At 46.5% G+C, this 14,081-nt stretch overlaps 1 protein-coding gene across 5 annotated transcripts in view; it reads left to right on the forward strand.

The window, feature by feature from the left end:
• The window catches only part of BCORL1 (BCL6 corepressor like 1), a 60,969-nt gene that overhangs the window by 9,429 nt on the left and 37,459 nt on the right, over positions 1 to 14,081 (forward strand). For all 5 annotated transcript variants that reach the window (XM_048213695.2, XM_057314396.1, XM_057314405.1 and 2 more), the window contains one exon: positions 9,321 to 9,450. In XM_048213695.2, coding sequence (XP_048069652.1) covers positions 9,365 to 9,450 — 86 coding nt within the window. In that variant the 5' untranslated portion in view covers positions 9,321 to 9,364. The remainder of the gene's footprint in view (positions 1 to 9,320; positions 9,451 to 14,081) is intronic.

Raw genomic sequence — 14,081 nt, forward strand, 5'->3', positions numbered from 1 at the left:
TTGGGAGTGGCTATTAAAAGAAGCAGAAAATATTCTTTCTAGCCTTGGGGAACCTATAGATGGGTAGGAGGATGAGTCAGTACTGAGAGTTTGAAACTCTGTTAAGTCATTGTGTGTGTGTGTACATACTATGTATTATACATACATTATGCTATATATATATATATATATATATATATATATATATATATATATATATGAGTAATTTATACAAAATGAGTTGAGCCCATAGTCTGGAGAGAGTAGAAAAAATAGTCTGATAATGGCCTTTCCAAATATTTGTGTGAGAGGTCCAGGAGACTTAAAAAAAAAAAAAAAGGTAAAAGTTCGGTGAGGAGGAATTCTCTTTAGATGAAAAATCCTTATCACGAATCCCGTGTACTGAAATGGAGACGCCCGAGGGCCACCACCACAGTCCATGGCACGGAAGACACACAAGCATCCCAGAAGGGATTCAGGTCTCAAGATTGCAGTGATTCAACTTTGGAGGGTGAAAGACACACCAAATACTCACATGGTTCTGCTGAAGACCAAGCCTGCGGAAAGCCAATGCTTCGTTTTGATCTAGGAGAAATGAGAAGTGCTAAAAAACCAAAATGACCCTAGTAACTTAGAGTGCCATTTTGAGGTGGCTTTGCATTTTGAAAAGGACTGATTAATTTCGTGGTGATCGCTTAGGTTTTCTAGATATCGGTGACATCTAGAAGTTATATAAAATCTTATGGCTAGATCCTAGGTCTGGTATAAAGCTATGATTAGGTGTTTGCCTTAAATGGGGCAAAATTCCTTCCTTACAGCAGGAGATGGAAGTAATAACAGGAAAAAACTATGGCAGGGGTAAAAACGAATGGGTGGTATGAAAATGTGAGTGAGAGATTAAAACTTTTGCTTTTTGCCACCTTCATTGTTGGAATTGATTACCTTTGTTCCTTTTAAGGGTATTTGTGCTCTTCTCAGTTATATTATATTATATTATATTATATTATATTATATTATATTATATTATATTATATTATGTTATATTTCATTTCATTTCATTTCATTTCATTTCATTTTTTTAAAGTAAGCTGTATGCCCAATGTGGGGCTTGAACTCAGGACCCTGAGACCAAGAGTCGCACACTCTCCCACCTGAGCCAGCCAGGTGCCTCCTATTCTCAACTTTAAGTAAGAACTCATTTATTCCCATTTTGCAGATCACATAGTAAACGGACATAATGAGGTACCTGAGATGGCTGGCAAGCAGGGGCTGAAAATGCTCTCCCAACCCCCTCCCCAACACACACACTCAGTTTAGACTGTGGATAGTAGACTATATCACTCTTCAAGGGTGTTGCTGCTGTGTGACTAGATGGCTCTGAATGGATTTTGGCAGTTTTAAAACATCAAATTGTCTCTGAATGAGTGGGGATCCAATACTAGTGAGGAGATTGAGAAAGGGTATGGTTTGGGTTGGAAAGGGTTGGGGTGGTAATATTCACAGAAGAGCTAGCTTCAGGGAGGTCGCAAGCCCTGGCCGCTCTATTGAGATGAACATCTAGCCTCCCAAGGTGTCTACTTTGGAGGTAACTACATTCATTTGAATGAGTAAGCTCTCATGTGTTTAACAGATAGTTAAAATTCTTTTGTATCCAGTCTCATAAATGTTTATAGGCCAGGTTTTTAAACATGGAGGTACCGAAGAGTCTATGAAGGTGTCCAAACTAGAGCCGTGTGTAGGCAACTACTTAGTCTTCTTGGTAAGTAGAAGAATAAAATGTATCTGGGAAGAGGATGCAATGTCTCCTATAAGACTTATCCCTTGGGGTAGAACCAGTAGAAATATTTGGTAGAAAAAAAACCCCAGGGGAACTAGAAAGTGCTACAGTAGATTAGTCAGGCAGAAGGCTGGGATGAACAGTGCAGAGGGCTCCTTCCTCCTTTCAGTTGCCCAGCAGATTATTTCCAGTTGAGTGAGTGTGTGTGTGTGTGTGGGTGGGTGGGTGGGTGGGTGGGTGTGGTGGTATGTAGTGGTAGAGGAATCTGTTTGCATGAAGGAAGGCAAAGTAAAGTGATTGGGGCATATATAGGGACTCTTGAGTTTCAAGGAATGATACTTGGTTAATGATAGGAAGAGGTGAGTGGATGTAGATATTAGAGGGAAAGCCTGTGGAGAATATTAGAATACTTTTACATGGGAAATCATTAAATTAGGACAATTTACATTGGGAGAACTCCCTCATTAGGGGGTGAGGTTTGGGATATATGATTAAGTAGGGAAAACAGGAGCATTAGTCTCCTGTTGAGTATACATGGAAGAAGGCAGAGCGACAGGGAGGGTAAATAAGGTCTGTGGTCAGCATTCCATATCTAAAGCCAGGTAAAGTTATCCTTGTTGGGTTTGTATACACTTTCCTATTGAAAACACTGATTTTGAGACGTTTTGACCTCTCTGTAAAGGCACTTCAGTGACTAGGTGGTAGTCCTGGCCTCTTCCCTTCAGCCCCAGGATCTAAATGTCAGTGGTCTCTTGGATCTCCTTGGGGGTGCCTTAGATGCTGCTTTTCCCAAAGTGGGGTAATGGACTGGCCTCTCCTTTGATTCTGTGAGATTTGAATGTGAATGTCTCTGTCTCATGGGAGCTTTACCCAGAGCTCTGGATTTCTGTTGGAGCAATAGGTCCCGAAGTTGGTTTTCTTTACACATTAGTCATTGCTGACCCAACCCTCCTTAAACTGTCTACTGGCCACGCCTATTCTCTTGAGGACAGATTCAGGGCCAGGCTTCAAGAAGAATATTTTCCGGCTCTTTCATTTTTTAAAATCATAATTGCTTCCAGGTCACCAGACAATGTGAACCAAAAGAAGCCTGGGGGAGTACTACCAGATTTAACTGAGACTTTCTTAATCTTGAATTTCTAATTTATTGGCTGGATGGTAAGAGTCCAACCATGAATAAATGGGCAGGTTTCATGCTACGCATAAAGGGCCTAGTTGTATTCCATATGTTGCCAGTGCCAGTTGTTCTGCACATAGGGGGTCTTTGGCCCCAGAGGAAGCTACGTGATTCTGGGGAACTCGTTCACTGGATAAACACCCTGTCCAGCCATTTTCAAGGTTAACATTTTACCAAGGTAGAGACATTTTGTCAGATAGATGCTGTATTATCTCCTTTCGTGTCCTTCCCTTTCTCATACGCACGACGACCATACTTTTGCTTGTAGTTGTTGTGAAATCTGCTTGTTTTGGCATCTTCATTTCAAAACAAAACAAAAAATGTCTACCCAATCGGCAAAATCTCCTTGAGCCTTTAGTGCTGCCCATCCCCTATTACCAGCTCCCCCTAACCCTGACTTGGATTATAATTTGATGTTCTTCCCCTTTTGATAACATATTCTCTCTAAACTTTTCTAAAATGTCTGTGTTCAGTGCTTCCCCACAGTGTTTCAGTTTGGCCCGTGATGGTGAAATATTTCAGGTTCCCCTATTTCATTTTTTCTCTTTTGGTTCTTATATTCTGTGGGCTTCTCTTTTATGCCTTTCACACCTGCCCTTGTCTTCTAGCAGCTATTCTTTTTCTTTTGGATTTTTTGGGGGAAAGATCTCTGCTTCATTATGGTTTGTCTTCTATCTGCTCACCCTCAGCTTAGCTGCTATTTTCATCATTTTAAAGTTACTGCTCTCCTGTTAGTCCATTTTCTTTTTGGTTTCCCCTGTTTTGTAGTGTGCTGATTGTATCTGGCTGCCTGCTCTCTGCTGTCTGCTCCCTGGATTCATCCCCTTGCACATTGGTCAGTCCCTCTACTTAAGTGTGTGTACATGTACCTGCTGAATTGAAACATTGTATTTCTTTATTTTAAAAGCCCTGCTGATCACCAGGTTGGGCTGGTGGAGCATGTGCTCTCCTTTGTTCTCACTGAGTTGAATGTGTCTTTCGAGTTTTTTTCCCCCCAAAGTGGGATAGCTCACAGTGGTCCCACTGCCTTCCGGAGAGTGATCAGCATTTGATTCTAGGGGCCATGCAGCTGTTCATTTCTTAACAATTACATGGTTGTGATATGTGGGAAAATCCTTTGAGGTATTCCATATCTTTGTGCCCATGCTTCCTGGGTCACTCAGGATTACCAGGTTTCTTCGAAGTTCCCTTTAGGAACTTTGCCTTTAGCCTTTGATGTGATAGTTCCCATCGGAGAGAGCAAGGGAGAGATTGAGAAAGCACACCACACGTGAGTGCAGGCTCTGTGAGCAGAAGGAAGTCAGTACACGAGTGTGCACACCAGCAGAACCTACCAAGTGTGGTGTGTCTGTAAGGTTTTTCCTTTTTGCTCACCTCTCCTGAGAAGGAGTGTACAGTAAGAGTGGTTGCTAATTTGATTGGACATGCTAATGGTGAAACAAAACGCTAGGCCTCCTAGACCGGAATCTCCAGGGCTTGGACTTAATGAATCTGTATCTTGAATGAGCTCCTTGGTGATTCTGGCTTGGGAGACATTGGTGTACATTGGCCGTCTTGACTCCTCCCATCCTGTGTGGACATTGACACCATCGGTGCCTCTTTCAAGTTCCCTTTGCTTACTCTCTGGCTCAGGAGGACCAGTCTTGCCTTCCTATGTAGACCACTTAGCTCAGTGTCCTCTTATCTGTGATATCTACCTCTTTCCTCCCCTTCTCTGCAGAGGCTACTGTTAATAGCAGTAGTGGGCTCTACATAGGAAGAGGGGCTACTCTGGGAAATTTCTAACAGAAGAGTGGGAAGCCAAGGTGAAGCAAATATTCTATCTTCAGGATCTCGTGAAAATAGGGGTGCTTCCAGGTAGTCCTAAAATGTGTGGTATTGTCTGGTAATTATTTTGGTTTTTACTTCGTTTTCTTTTTATTGTTGTTGTTGTGGTTTTCGGGGGGTCTAAAAACTCTTTTATCTAGGTGGTGATATTTTATATGTTCTGTTTTCATATGCCAGGATTCATTTCCCCCAACTCTGATTTCTGTCCCAGGCCCTACAAACAACTAATCCCCTCTAAATAGAACAAAAATAAACCCCAGAGTGAAAAAGCAATGGTGACTGACTTATATCTGCTGCCTACAAGTATTCAGATAGGCACTAAAACTTATACTTTGTGTTAAAATTCATCTTACGCGAGTATGACCCCTTTCATTGCTTCACTCTTCTAATGCTTCATAGGGAGAAAAGATTTTTTAAAAGTACCTGGTGTATTGGTCAACAGGCTGAGCTGTTGTTTTGTATTGTATTGTTTTGTTTTGTTTTGTTTTAAGTAGGCTCCATGCCTAGCGTGGAGCCCAATGTAGGCTCAAACTCATGACTGTGAAATCAAGACCTGAGCTGAGATCGAGAGTCTGACACTTAACCCACTAAGCCACCCAGGTGCCCCTGAGCTGTTGTTTCTTGAACTGGGATATTCCAAGATATTCTAAGAAAAAGTCAAAACTTGATTGACCAGGATGTTCAGGGAATCAAATCAATGAACTGATTTGAAGCAGACAGTCCATCCATTTGTCTTACCCCTTGCTGAAATCTTTCTAAAATTATGTGTTAACCCACATAACTGTCTTAGGAATGTTAAGGATAATTTTTCAGAAAATGGTAAAATCATGAGTCTCGTACAGATATAAAAATGAACACGAGTTAAAGATTTTATTTTACTCGTTAATCAACAAGGGAACCAGACAGATGTTAGAGCCAATTCAAAGAAAAAGTCCAAAAGCACAGATTTATATGGGGTGGAGGAATTGAATTGCAAATGGAGGCAAACTGGTTTTTCCACAATGGGGAGGGAAGTCAATCCAAACTGTATGGGACAAGACAGAGTTTGCATATCCATCAGTTACCTGCAATTTACAAAGGTGCAAAGTAGCTCAGAGAAGATGAACTATGCTGGAATGGGGCAGCTGCGAAGGGTGTGCTATGGGCAATGCGTGGTGCTTTCAGTGAAGGACAGCGTTCTTTTCTATGGTAACTAAGCTTGGCGGACATGTTGGGGGGGTTGATTTTGTTTCTTGTAATTTCTCAGGGTCATCACCTCAATTCTTCATCCAGGATTCATTTACTGAGTACTTAACTATCAGTAAGACATTGCAGAGGAACCAGAGACAGAAAAGATGTATTTCTTACCTTAAGTAGCTTGATTGGTGGGGGAGACCGACATGCCACACCCCCAGCTAACCACACCACAGAGAAGAGTATGGGTCGGGTCATTGGTGCTGTGGGAGAGGTAGGAATGAAACATTTGAGGAGAACCAGAGAGGGAAGAGTTAACCAATTAGGGGCTGGGGCTGGGGAGCTGACATGATGACATTTAAGCCAGGCTTTGAGGGGTGACAGAGAGGAGGAGGGACATAGGAGAAGCCATTTCAGGGTGAGGAAACAGCAAAGTCCTGAAACTGGATGATCTGTTCAGGGAAGGGTCAGGAGCTGGGATGGCAGAGGCCACAGGGAGATAGCAGGATGTGGCCAAAGAGGAGGCCAGAGGAGGTTTGAGGCCAGGTCAGGGAGGGCCTGGAATGCTGTGCTAAGAAATTTGGGCTTGATTTTGAAGACAGGAAAGCTACTGAAAGCTTTTGAGGAGGGAGGGGGTGACGTGATCGAGTTGGTGCTTTAGAAGATGAACTGATTGTAAAATCAAGAAATTGGAGGCAGAGGGACCAGTTAAGAGGCTATTGTAATATTCTGGGTGAGAGATGATGAGGGCCTGCATCAGGGTGGTGGCAAGAGGGGCAGAAGGAGAGGATGGAGATGGCATTATTAAGGCTTGACTCCTGATTGGCTGTGGGCAGCGATGGTGGGGGGAGAGAAGGAGTTGAAAACGACACTGCTGAAATTTCGGGGGGGGGGGCGGATAGTGGTGCCATTAACTAAGATAGGAAACATGCTGGGCGTGGGGGGTGGGGAGCAGGTTTATGGGAACAGATAATGAGTTCGGTCTGAGACACATTGAGTTTGAGGGGCTCGGTGGACATCCAATTAACAGTGAGTTGCTGGCAGCTGGAAATTCTGGTCTGGGTCTAAGGAGAGAGGTCAGGGCTAGAGATACAGATTTGGGAGCCTTTGGTGCGGGGAGGGAAGAGTTGCAACTGGGGGAGCTCCGGAGCTGGAGAGAAGGAGGGGCAGGGTTCACGTGCCCCCCCACACACACACTGAGAGAGGTGGGGTAGGGAAGAGCCAGTGAGAGCCAGACTGAGCTAGAGAGACAGAGACAGAAGGAGGGCAAGAGAGACAGAAGGAGACAGAAAGACAAGAAAAGGAGACTGAAGGCTGAGGCAAGGACAAAGAGTAGAGGGGAGAGGGGCACAAGGGGAAGGAAGAAGGGAAGGAGGAGGAGGAGAGGGAAGCAAGAAGGGAGCCAGAGGGAAACGGAGAATGGGGAAAGAAAGGGAGAAAGGATCAGGGCAAGAAAGGTGGGAAGGGGAGGAAGGTGGAGGAGTGCAGACTGCACCAGGAGAGATGGGAGAGAGGGAGAAGAGAAGCAAGGAAGAGGGGAAGAGAGAGACAGCTGGGAGAATAATAGGGGGAAGAGGGAAGTGAGGAGGAGTAATAGAGAGGAACAGGAAAGAAATTGAGAGGGAAGGGGGAAGGGAAAGAGAGAGAGAGATGGAGGTAGGGAGGAAAAGAGGTAGGGGGAAGAGATGGGGGCTGGCAGAGGTGAGGAGAGACCAAGCAAGACCAGGGCTAGGGTTCTGGGGTGGGTGGAGAGAGAGAAGGCCCTAGAGAAGCAAACAGGCACTGGGTCAGGAAAGCCAAGAGAGGGGCAAATACAAAGAAAGGCACGGGCAGCAGTAAGCTGTGCTGCGGAGAGAGGGAGGAGGGTGAGGACCAGGAAGAGAATGGGGGGCTGTGGTTCTGCTGTCCTGGTACTGCCTTCCTCCCTTGCACCAGCCACCTGGCCTCTGGCTCTTTCTTGATCTTAGCTTGCAGCCTCCTGCCCTGGGACCTTTGCAGAGATGGTTCCCTCTGCCAGGAATGCTCTTCCCCCAGATAGATATACGGCTCACCCCTTCACTTCCTTCAGGATGTTTAAATGTTTCCTTCTCAGCAAGGCTTATACCGATTACCCCCTTTCAAAACTGTAGCCCATTCTGCGCCCCCCTGACCATCGCCATGCCCCTTTGCCTGTGTTATACCATCTTCTGTCCTCCTATAACAGGAGTCGTTTAACATGTGTGTTGTCTGTCTCATCCCACGAGAATATAAGTTCCATGAAGGCAGGGATTTGGGGTCTTTTTGGTAGTTGTTGAATCCCCAGTACCTGGGACAGTGCTGGCACATAGTAGGAGCTCAATAAGTATTTGTTGGATGAGTAAGTGCTCTTGTGTTGAATATGGACAGTCTCTGAAAATTATATAAAGAATAAGCGAAACAGACCCAGGATATGACTATATTGTGCTGATTTACTTCTTGGGAAAGTGGAGAACAGCAAAAGATTCTGATCACTGGAGGGTTCTGTTCAGTTGAGCTTCGATGAAGAAGACTTTTAGCTAACTCGGGAGTTCAAGGGTCTCAAGACAAGCTCATTGGGTAAACGTCTTCTTCTTGATGCCTCATTTTCTCTAGAAGGTGAATTAGCTGTGCAGTGGTTGTCTACAGCAACAGCTGGACATTAGCTGCTGAAGGGGGTGGTAGGCCATGGGGATGACAAGACTGATAGAAAGGGACAAGGACAGCAATGTGTGGTTTGTGGTGGAACATTGTTTTTTCTTTGTTTGCTTGTTGTGTGGTCAGAGTACAAGGAGTATTGCATCTGATTTTGAGGGAGTTTAAACCAGCTTAAATATGTGTGTTATATCTATATAACTTCTAAATCGAAATCAGAATAGGGTATTTTTGAAGGGCTCTTAAAGAAAGCATGTGCTTCCTCTGGAGAACTTAAATTGGTACGTCACTCAAATACTTCAGTACCCATGGATTAGAGAGTTGACGAGAAAAAGATCCCCAGTAGTCTTTCAACGCATTGTTCATATATGGGAACAACCCTCTAATTGTAGTTGGTTAGGCTAAATGTGTGTGGAAAAATATACTGTCATCTCGTTTGTCTGGAATAGATTGAATTTCCTCGAACACTCAAGCATATCTGTCTTTAAGATAATTTAAAAATCACTCTAGGTGATTAACAGCATCCTTGTCTCCATCCCAAAACCTATGGATTCCTGGAAAGCCGGTGCCCTCATCCCCATTTGGACCTTAATTTTCCATAGCAGGCTGGCTTGTGGGAGAGACTGTGTTACCATTTGGGTGCTATAATTGCCTTTATTTAAATGTTTCCCTGTTAAAGGTGGTTCAAGCAGCTGTCCCTGTTAGGAGTTTTGATTTTTTGGAGTTCTTTTTCCTCAGGGGGAGCGGCCACAGCAGGTCCTATCTGGTGGTGAGTGGCTGTCATGATCTCGACAGCACCGCTCTACAGTGGCGTGCACAACTGGACCAGTTCTGACCGGATTCGCATGTGTGGCATCAACGAGGAGAGGTGAGGAGGCTGGGAAGGTGGCCATTGCTGGCCCCCAGTGAGCGGTCCCTACTCACTAGAGAGGCAGTTGCGGCAGGGCCCTGAGAGGGACCCTGGGGAAGAGGCTTCGGTTGTTTCTAATTTTCCTGGGATGGGTTGGAGCTGGGGCCGTGTGAGTGGCCTGCCCTGCCATGCTGTCCCCGTTCAGATGAAGGTGAGGAGGCCAACAGATGACCTTTTGCCAACTAACATTTGTCTACTCATTAAGAACTGTCAGACTGTGGAGTTAGGGGAAGCTCAGGCGATTGCAGTTTTTTGCTGCATCCATGTTCAGTGCTCAAGGATACGCATAAGATATTTTTGGTCCTTGATCTAAGCCTGGAAGAAAGGCAGTTTTATTATTCAGCTGTATACTGGGAACTGTTAGTGGGTATTCTGGTGATCAGCGCTTTCCTGCCTCACGAGGCTAATGACGATTCGCAGTGCGATCCTTATGAAGTATCTCAGGAAGATCCAATTGCTTAATGTAGTTGTCATATGGAATTGAGAGTTGGTGATGCCTGCCCAATCCGTGTGTGTTTTAAATGTTCTGTTCACCAAAATATTTGGTTGACCAAGCTCTGCCATGTACTGATCATGCTCCGTAGGAAGGACACCCAAAATGGCCTTCAGATTTTATATTTGACTCCCATGACCTTTGGCCACAGAAAGAGCTTTGTGTTGGTTGCAGTGCCTCTCTCGTTTTTAGAAAAGGCATGCTTGCTGGTGTTTAGCTGTTGTTTCAGTCCATCGACTGTTTAAATCCAAATGCATCAGATCAGTCCCCTAGAACACGGACCGTTACAGCTTTTCCCAGGATTCAAATCCGGTGTTTCCTTGGGTGAATCTTGGAAATGTGTGTGTGGCTGCGTGCGCACATGGGGGAAGGCTGGTAATTTTGAAGGGTAAAGGAAAGTGTGTCTTTGTGGGCATCTTCTTTTTTCTTCTACTCTTAACTGGAGAAGTGTGTGCTTGTCTGAGGTTCAGGTTAGGAGAAGAGACCTTTTTATTTTTTTTTAAAGCCATTAGTGACTAATAGTTTAATGTTCTCTATACTGAGGAACAAGTTAGAGATGGACAGAATTTGATTTTAGAATATAAAAGTCAGGACTAAGGAAAATAAGACAGAATTCCTCTCAGATCTGCATGAGAAAGATATTTTCCTTTGCATGTGAGCTATGGCCTTAGACAATGACCAAGAGGCGGACTGGGGGAAGGCAGGGTGGTGGTATTGATTTGCGTAAGCATTCACTGGCAACACGGCAACAGCAACTTGTACAGGCTGTTGAGCCTTCGATGCAGAGATCTGGACTTAGAGCCTTTGACAGATCAGTGCACAAGCTGCCTTGGTTCACTGTCCATTCTAAATCCCTGCTGAGAAAGAACAGGAAGTGAGCCCCAAACCTGCCTTTTCCTCTTTATGGACCTTTCTTGGGATGTTAAATTACCAAATATGCCTAGTGGTTAAGATGACCTTTTAAGCATTGTCACTTCTGATCTCATCTACCCTTTATTGTCGCCTTCCTCTACAGTCTAGGCCATGCTAGAGCTGCTTTCCGAAATGTGATCTCACCTTATTTAGAAACCATCTTCCTCAGCCCTTTACAACTTGTAGAACTTACACATTTTGGGTATAAAGCTGCACATGGGGGTTAACTCTTAAAATTGTTTGAGAAAACTGCCCAGCTTCGGGAGATGCAGTGGAGGACTGATGCAGTTGCAGGGACAGGGACAGGAGCTTTCTGCGGGCCCCAGGTGGCTGACTGTAGTCGCACCTCTGGCTCACTCTCTCTGTTTTCTTGCTTGCTTGCTTCCTTTGTTCTATCCATTCATTCCTTCATCCAACCAACATTTACTAAATCCAGTAAGAGCAAACCAGCAGTCATGGGACACTGATGGTGAGTGCTACAGAGTGGCACGTAAAGGCCCTGTGGGAGGCTAGATGCAAGAATGGTAGACTTCCTGGGGGAATAAGGGAAGGCTTTCCAGACACAGTGATGTCAGAGCCGGGGCTTGAAGAATGGGTAGGAGTTTGAGGTGAGGGTTGGTATTTCCCACACGGTATGTTTGGGGAAGACCCTGGCTGGAATGAAGGGAAAGTCTGCAGGGGCTGGAATATAAGGAGCCTGATGTGTGTGGTGTGGTCAGGGCCCAATGGGCACTAAAAAAGCTCTGGTTTGACAGTGGTGCTAGCCCTTCATAATTAGGAAAACAGCCCTGAAAGGTTATCGTCATTTCTGGTTTAAGTTCAACAAAGCCTGAAGCGCAACAGCCTAGGGTCATCTCTGCTGGGAAGAAGTGGTGGGATTGATTTTCAGTCCTGACTGAAGCCTGCTTTGACCCCTGCTCCCTCCTCCCTGCCGCCTGCACCCTCCTAACCTTGTCTGGTTGACCCACTTCTCTTTGTGCACCCCTCCCCTGCAAGCTATTCCTGTCCCAGGCTCCTCTCTCCATGGAGCAATTTAATGTTTGCTTAGCTTTGCACACCCCTCTCCTCAGAGAATGTGAAATGTGGCCACACGACGTTTCCCCAGAGCCTCGGGGATCGGCACTTGGGCCCGGGCATGGCTGGAGTAACCAGGACTGCTGTTTCCACTGCCGCTGCCGCCCCCAGAGTCCCTGGGCCAGCTGGCTCTGCTGGTCTGCCTTGGAAGGCAGGTGGCTGCTTTTGGGGCGGGCTTTCTGTGTTCAGTTCAAGGTAATTTTATGTGGGGTGGGAGCCCAGCAAGGGCAGCTTGCTCCCCTCCATGTGGTCAGGAGAGGAAAGAATGGAAATAACTAACATCTCTCCCCCACAGCCCCTCAGGTGGGATTGGCGAAGGGGGTGTAGTGCCACTCGTTGCCCTTGCCACGGCCTTTCTCCCAAAACCGTTGCTGGCCAGTCTCATAGGAACATGCTTCTCCCTGGCCCAAGGCTGGATGTAGGGCTCGCTTTTCTGGTCACCCAGGAGCCGATGTCCAAGTATGTTTTCCCTTTCCCTCAGGGCCCCCCTTCCTCCCTTTCCTCCCCTTCCTCCCCTTCCTCGAGACCCCTGACTGCCTCTCCAGCCTGTGCCTGTCCTTACAGTCATTTCTGTTTGTCACCAACAGTCATCGCCAGCAGTGGAACCCTCCCACTTCCGCCAGCCTAGCTGCCTTGTAAAGGGAACAGATCTCTACATCCCCCCCTCCCTTGTTAGTCCCTCCTGGAGCCCTGAAACGATGGGGAGAGGCCTGCGGTGATCTCCCTTGCCTTTTTTGCTTCTCTTGGCCCAGGTACAATTTTGGAGTCCATCAGTGGTGCCCTGTTCCAGTGAGAGGGAGGAAGTTAGCAGGACCCTCCCCGTTTTTGTGGGGGTTGGCTGCAGGCTCCCGGACTGTCCTAGGCTAGGGTGGCTGGTGGGGCAGATGCTGGCTTCTTCCCGGGCTGTTGTAGAGCTACGGGCGAGGAAGAGAGACAAACTCCAAGGCGGTCCACTTCCCCGGAGGCACACAGAGCATTCCCGTGTTTGCCCCCTCAGAACTGCACCACAGCGCTTCTGCTGCAGCTTCGTTCTTCTACCCAGACCTTCTGCTCAGTCGCTCACCTGGGCTCTTGCCCCATCGGTGTCCTCCCTTGGGCAGACAGTGGGGGGTTTCTGCTGTATCCAAGAAACTAAACTTTTAGTGGGTGTTTGTCCTCTCTCCAACTTCACCCTCCTAGTCTTTTTCTTCCCCCCCTAAGGTTCTTACAGAAAACTTAGAGAAGACTTTTTGAGTAGGTTGGGGTTCAGTTAGGTTTTTCTCCTTTGCGACCCAGCTCTCTGGCCTTGGGCCCTTCCCTTTGCAATATACCAACTTGAATTTGGGGTCCGTGGCCTTGAAGGCCTCCCTTTGGGATGGGAGTGAGTGTGCCAGTGCTGGGAGAACAAGGGGAGAATGGGGAGCTTGGCAGGGCATGGGATGCAGGCAGGAGGGCAGGCGCTGGCTGGAGCTCGGTGGTACTTTAGAATAGGGGAAGAGGTACCCTGGAGGGAAAGAAGCCGTGTCCTTGAAATGCCCCTCGGCACCCAGTGACCCAGTGGCCTCGAATCAGTATCATTATATGCACTAATAAATGTGTATCCGCTCTAGGCAACCCTATCAGGTGAATAGGTGATGATTCAGATTTAGAACATGACACACAATGGAGGTGGCTATTTGTTTTAGAAAAGGATTACCCTTATGATACGTGCAGCCAGCTTCCATTATAGACTTAAAATAAGATTGCACTTAAGAGAAGACTGGTTTGCATGCCTTTTGAGATCTTCTGTGATTCACTTCTCCCCTTTTGGCAATGCCCAGTACCTCCTGGATGGTCACCTTGACAGGTAAGCTTGGGACAAAGCAAAGGTGCTGGGCCATCCTCCACACTCCTGGTGAGAGCCCCAGAGAACAGGATACACAGCCCAAGGAGGGGAGTCTAGTCAAATTGGGCTCCTTTGCAGGGATTTGCAAAGCTGGGCTTGGAGGCTCTGGCTTCTGACTTGTCCCCCCCAGTTCCTTGTGATTTCCTCCAAGCCACCAAGGGAAGTGGTTTTATGGGAACCCAGGCAGGCAGGAAGTATTCTGCCAAAGGTAGTGGTGGCCCAAAGACTAGGCCTCATGGCCCTTCT

This window comes from Ursus arctos, chromosome X, assembly GCF_023065955.2.
Source record: "Ursus arctos isolate Adak ecotype North America chromosome X, UrsArc2.0, whole genome shotgun sequence".
Taxonomy (NCBI): Eukaryota; Metazoa; Chordata; class Mammalia; order Carnivora; family Ursidae; genus Ursus; species Ursus arctos.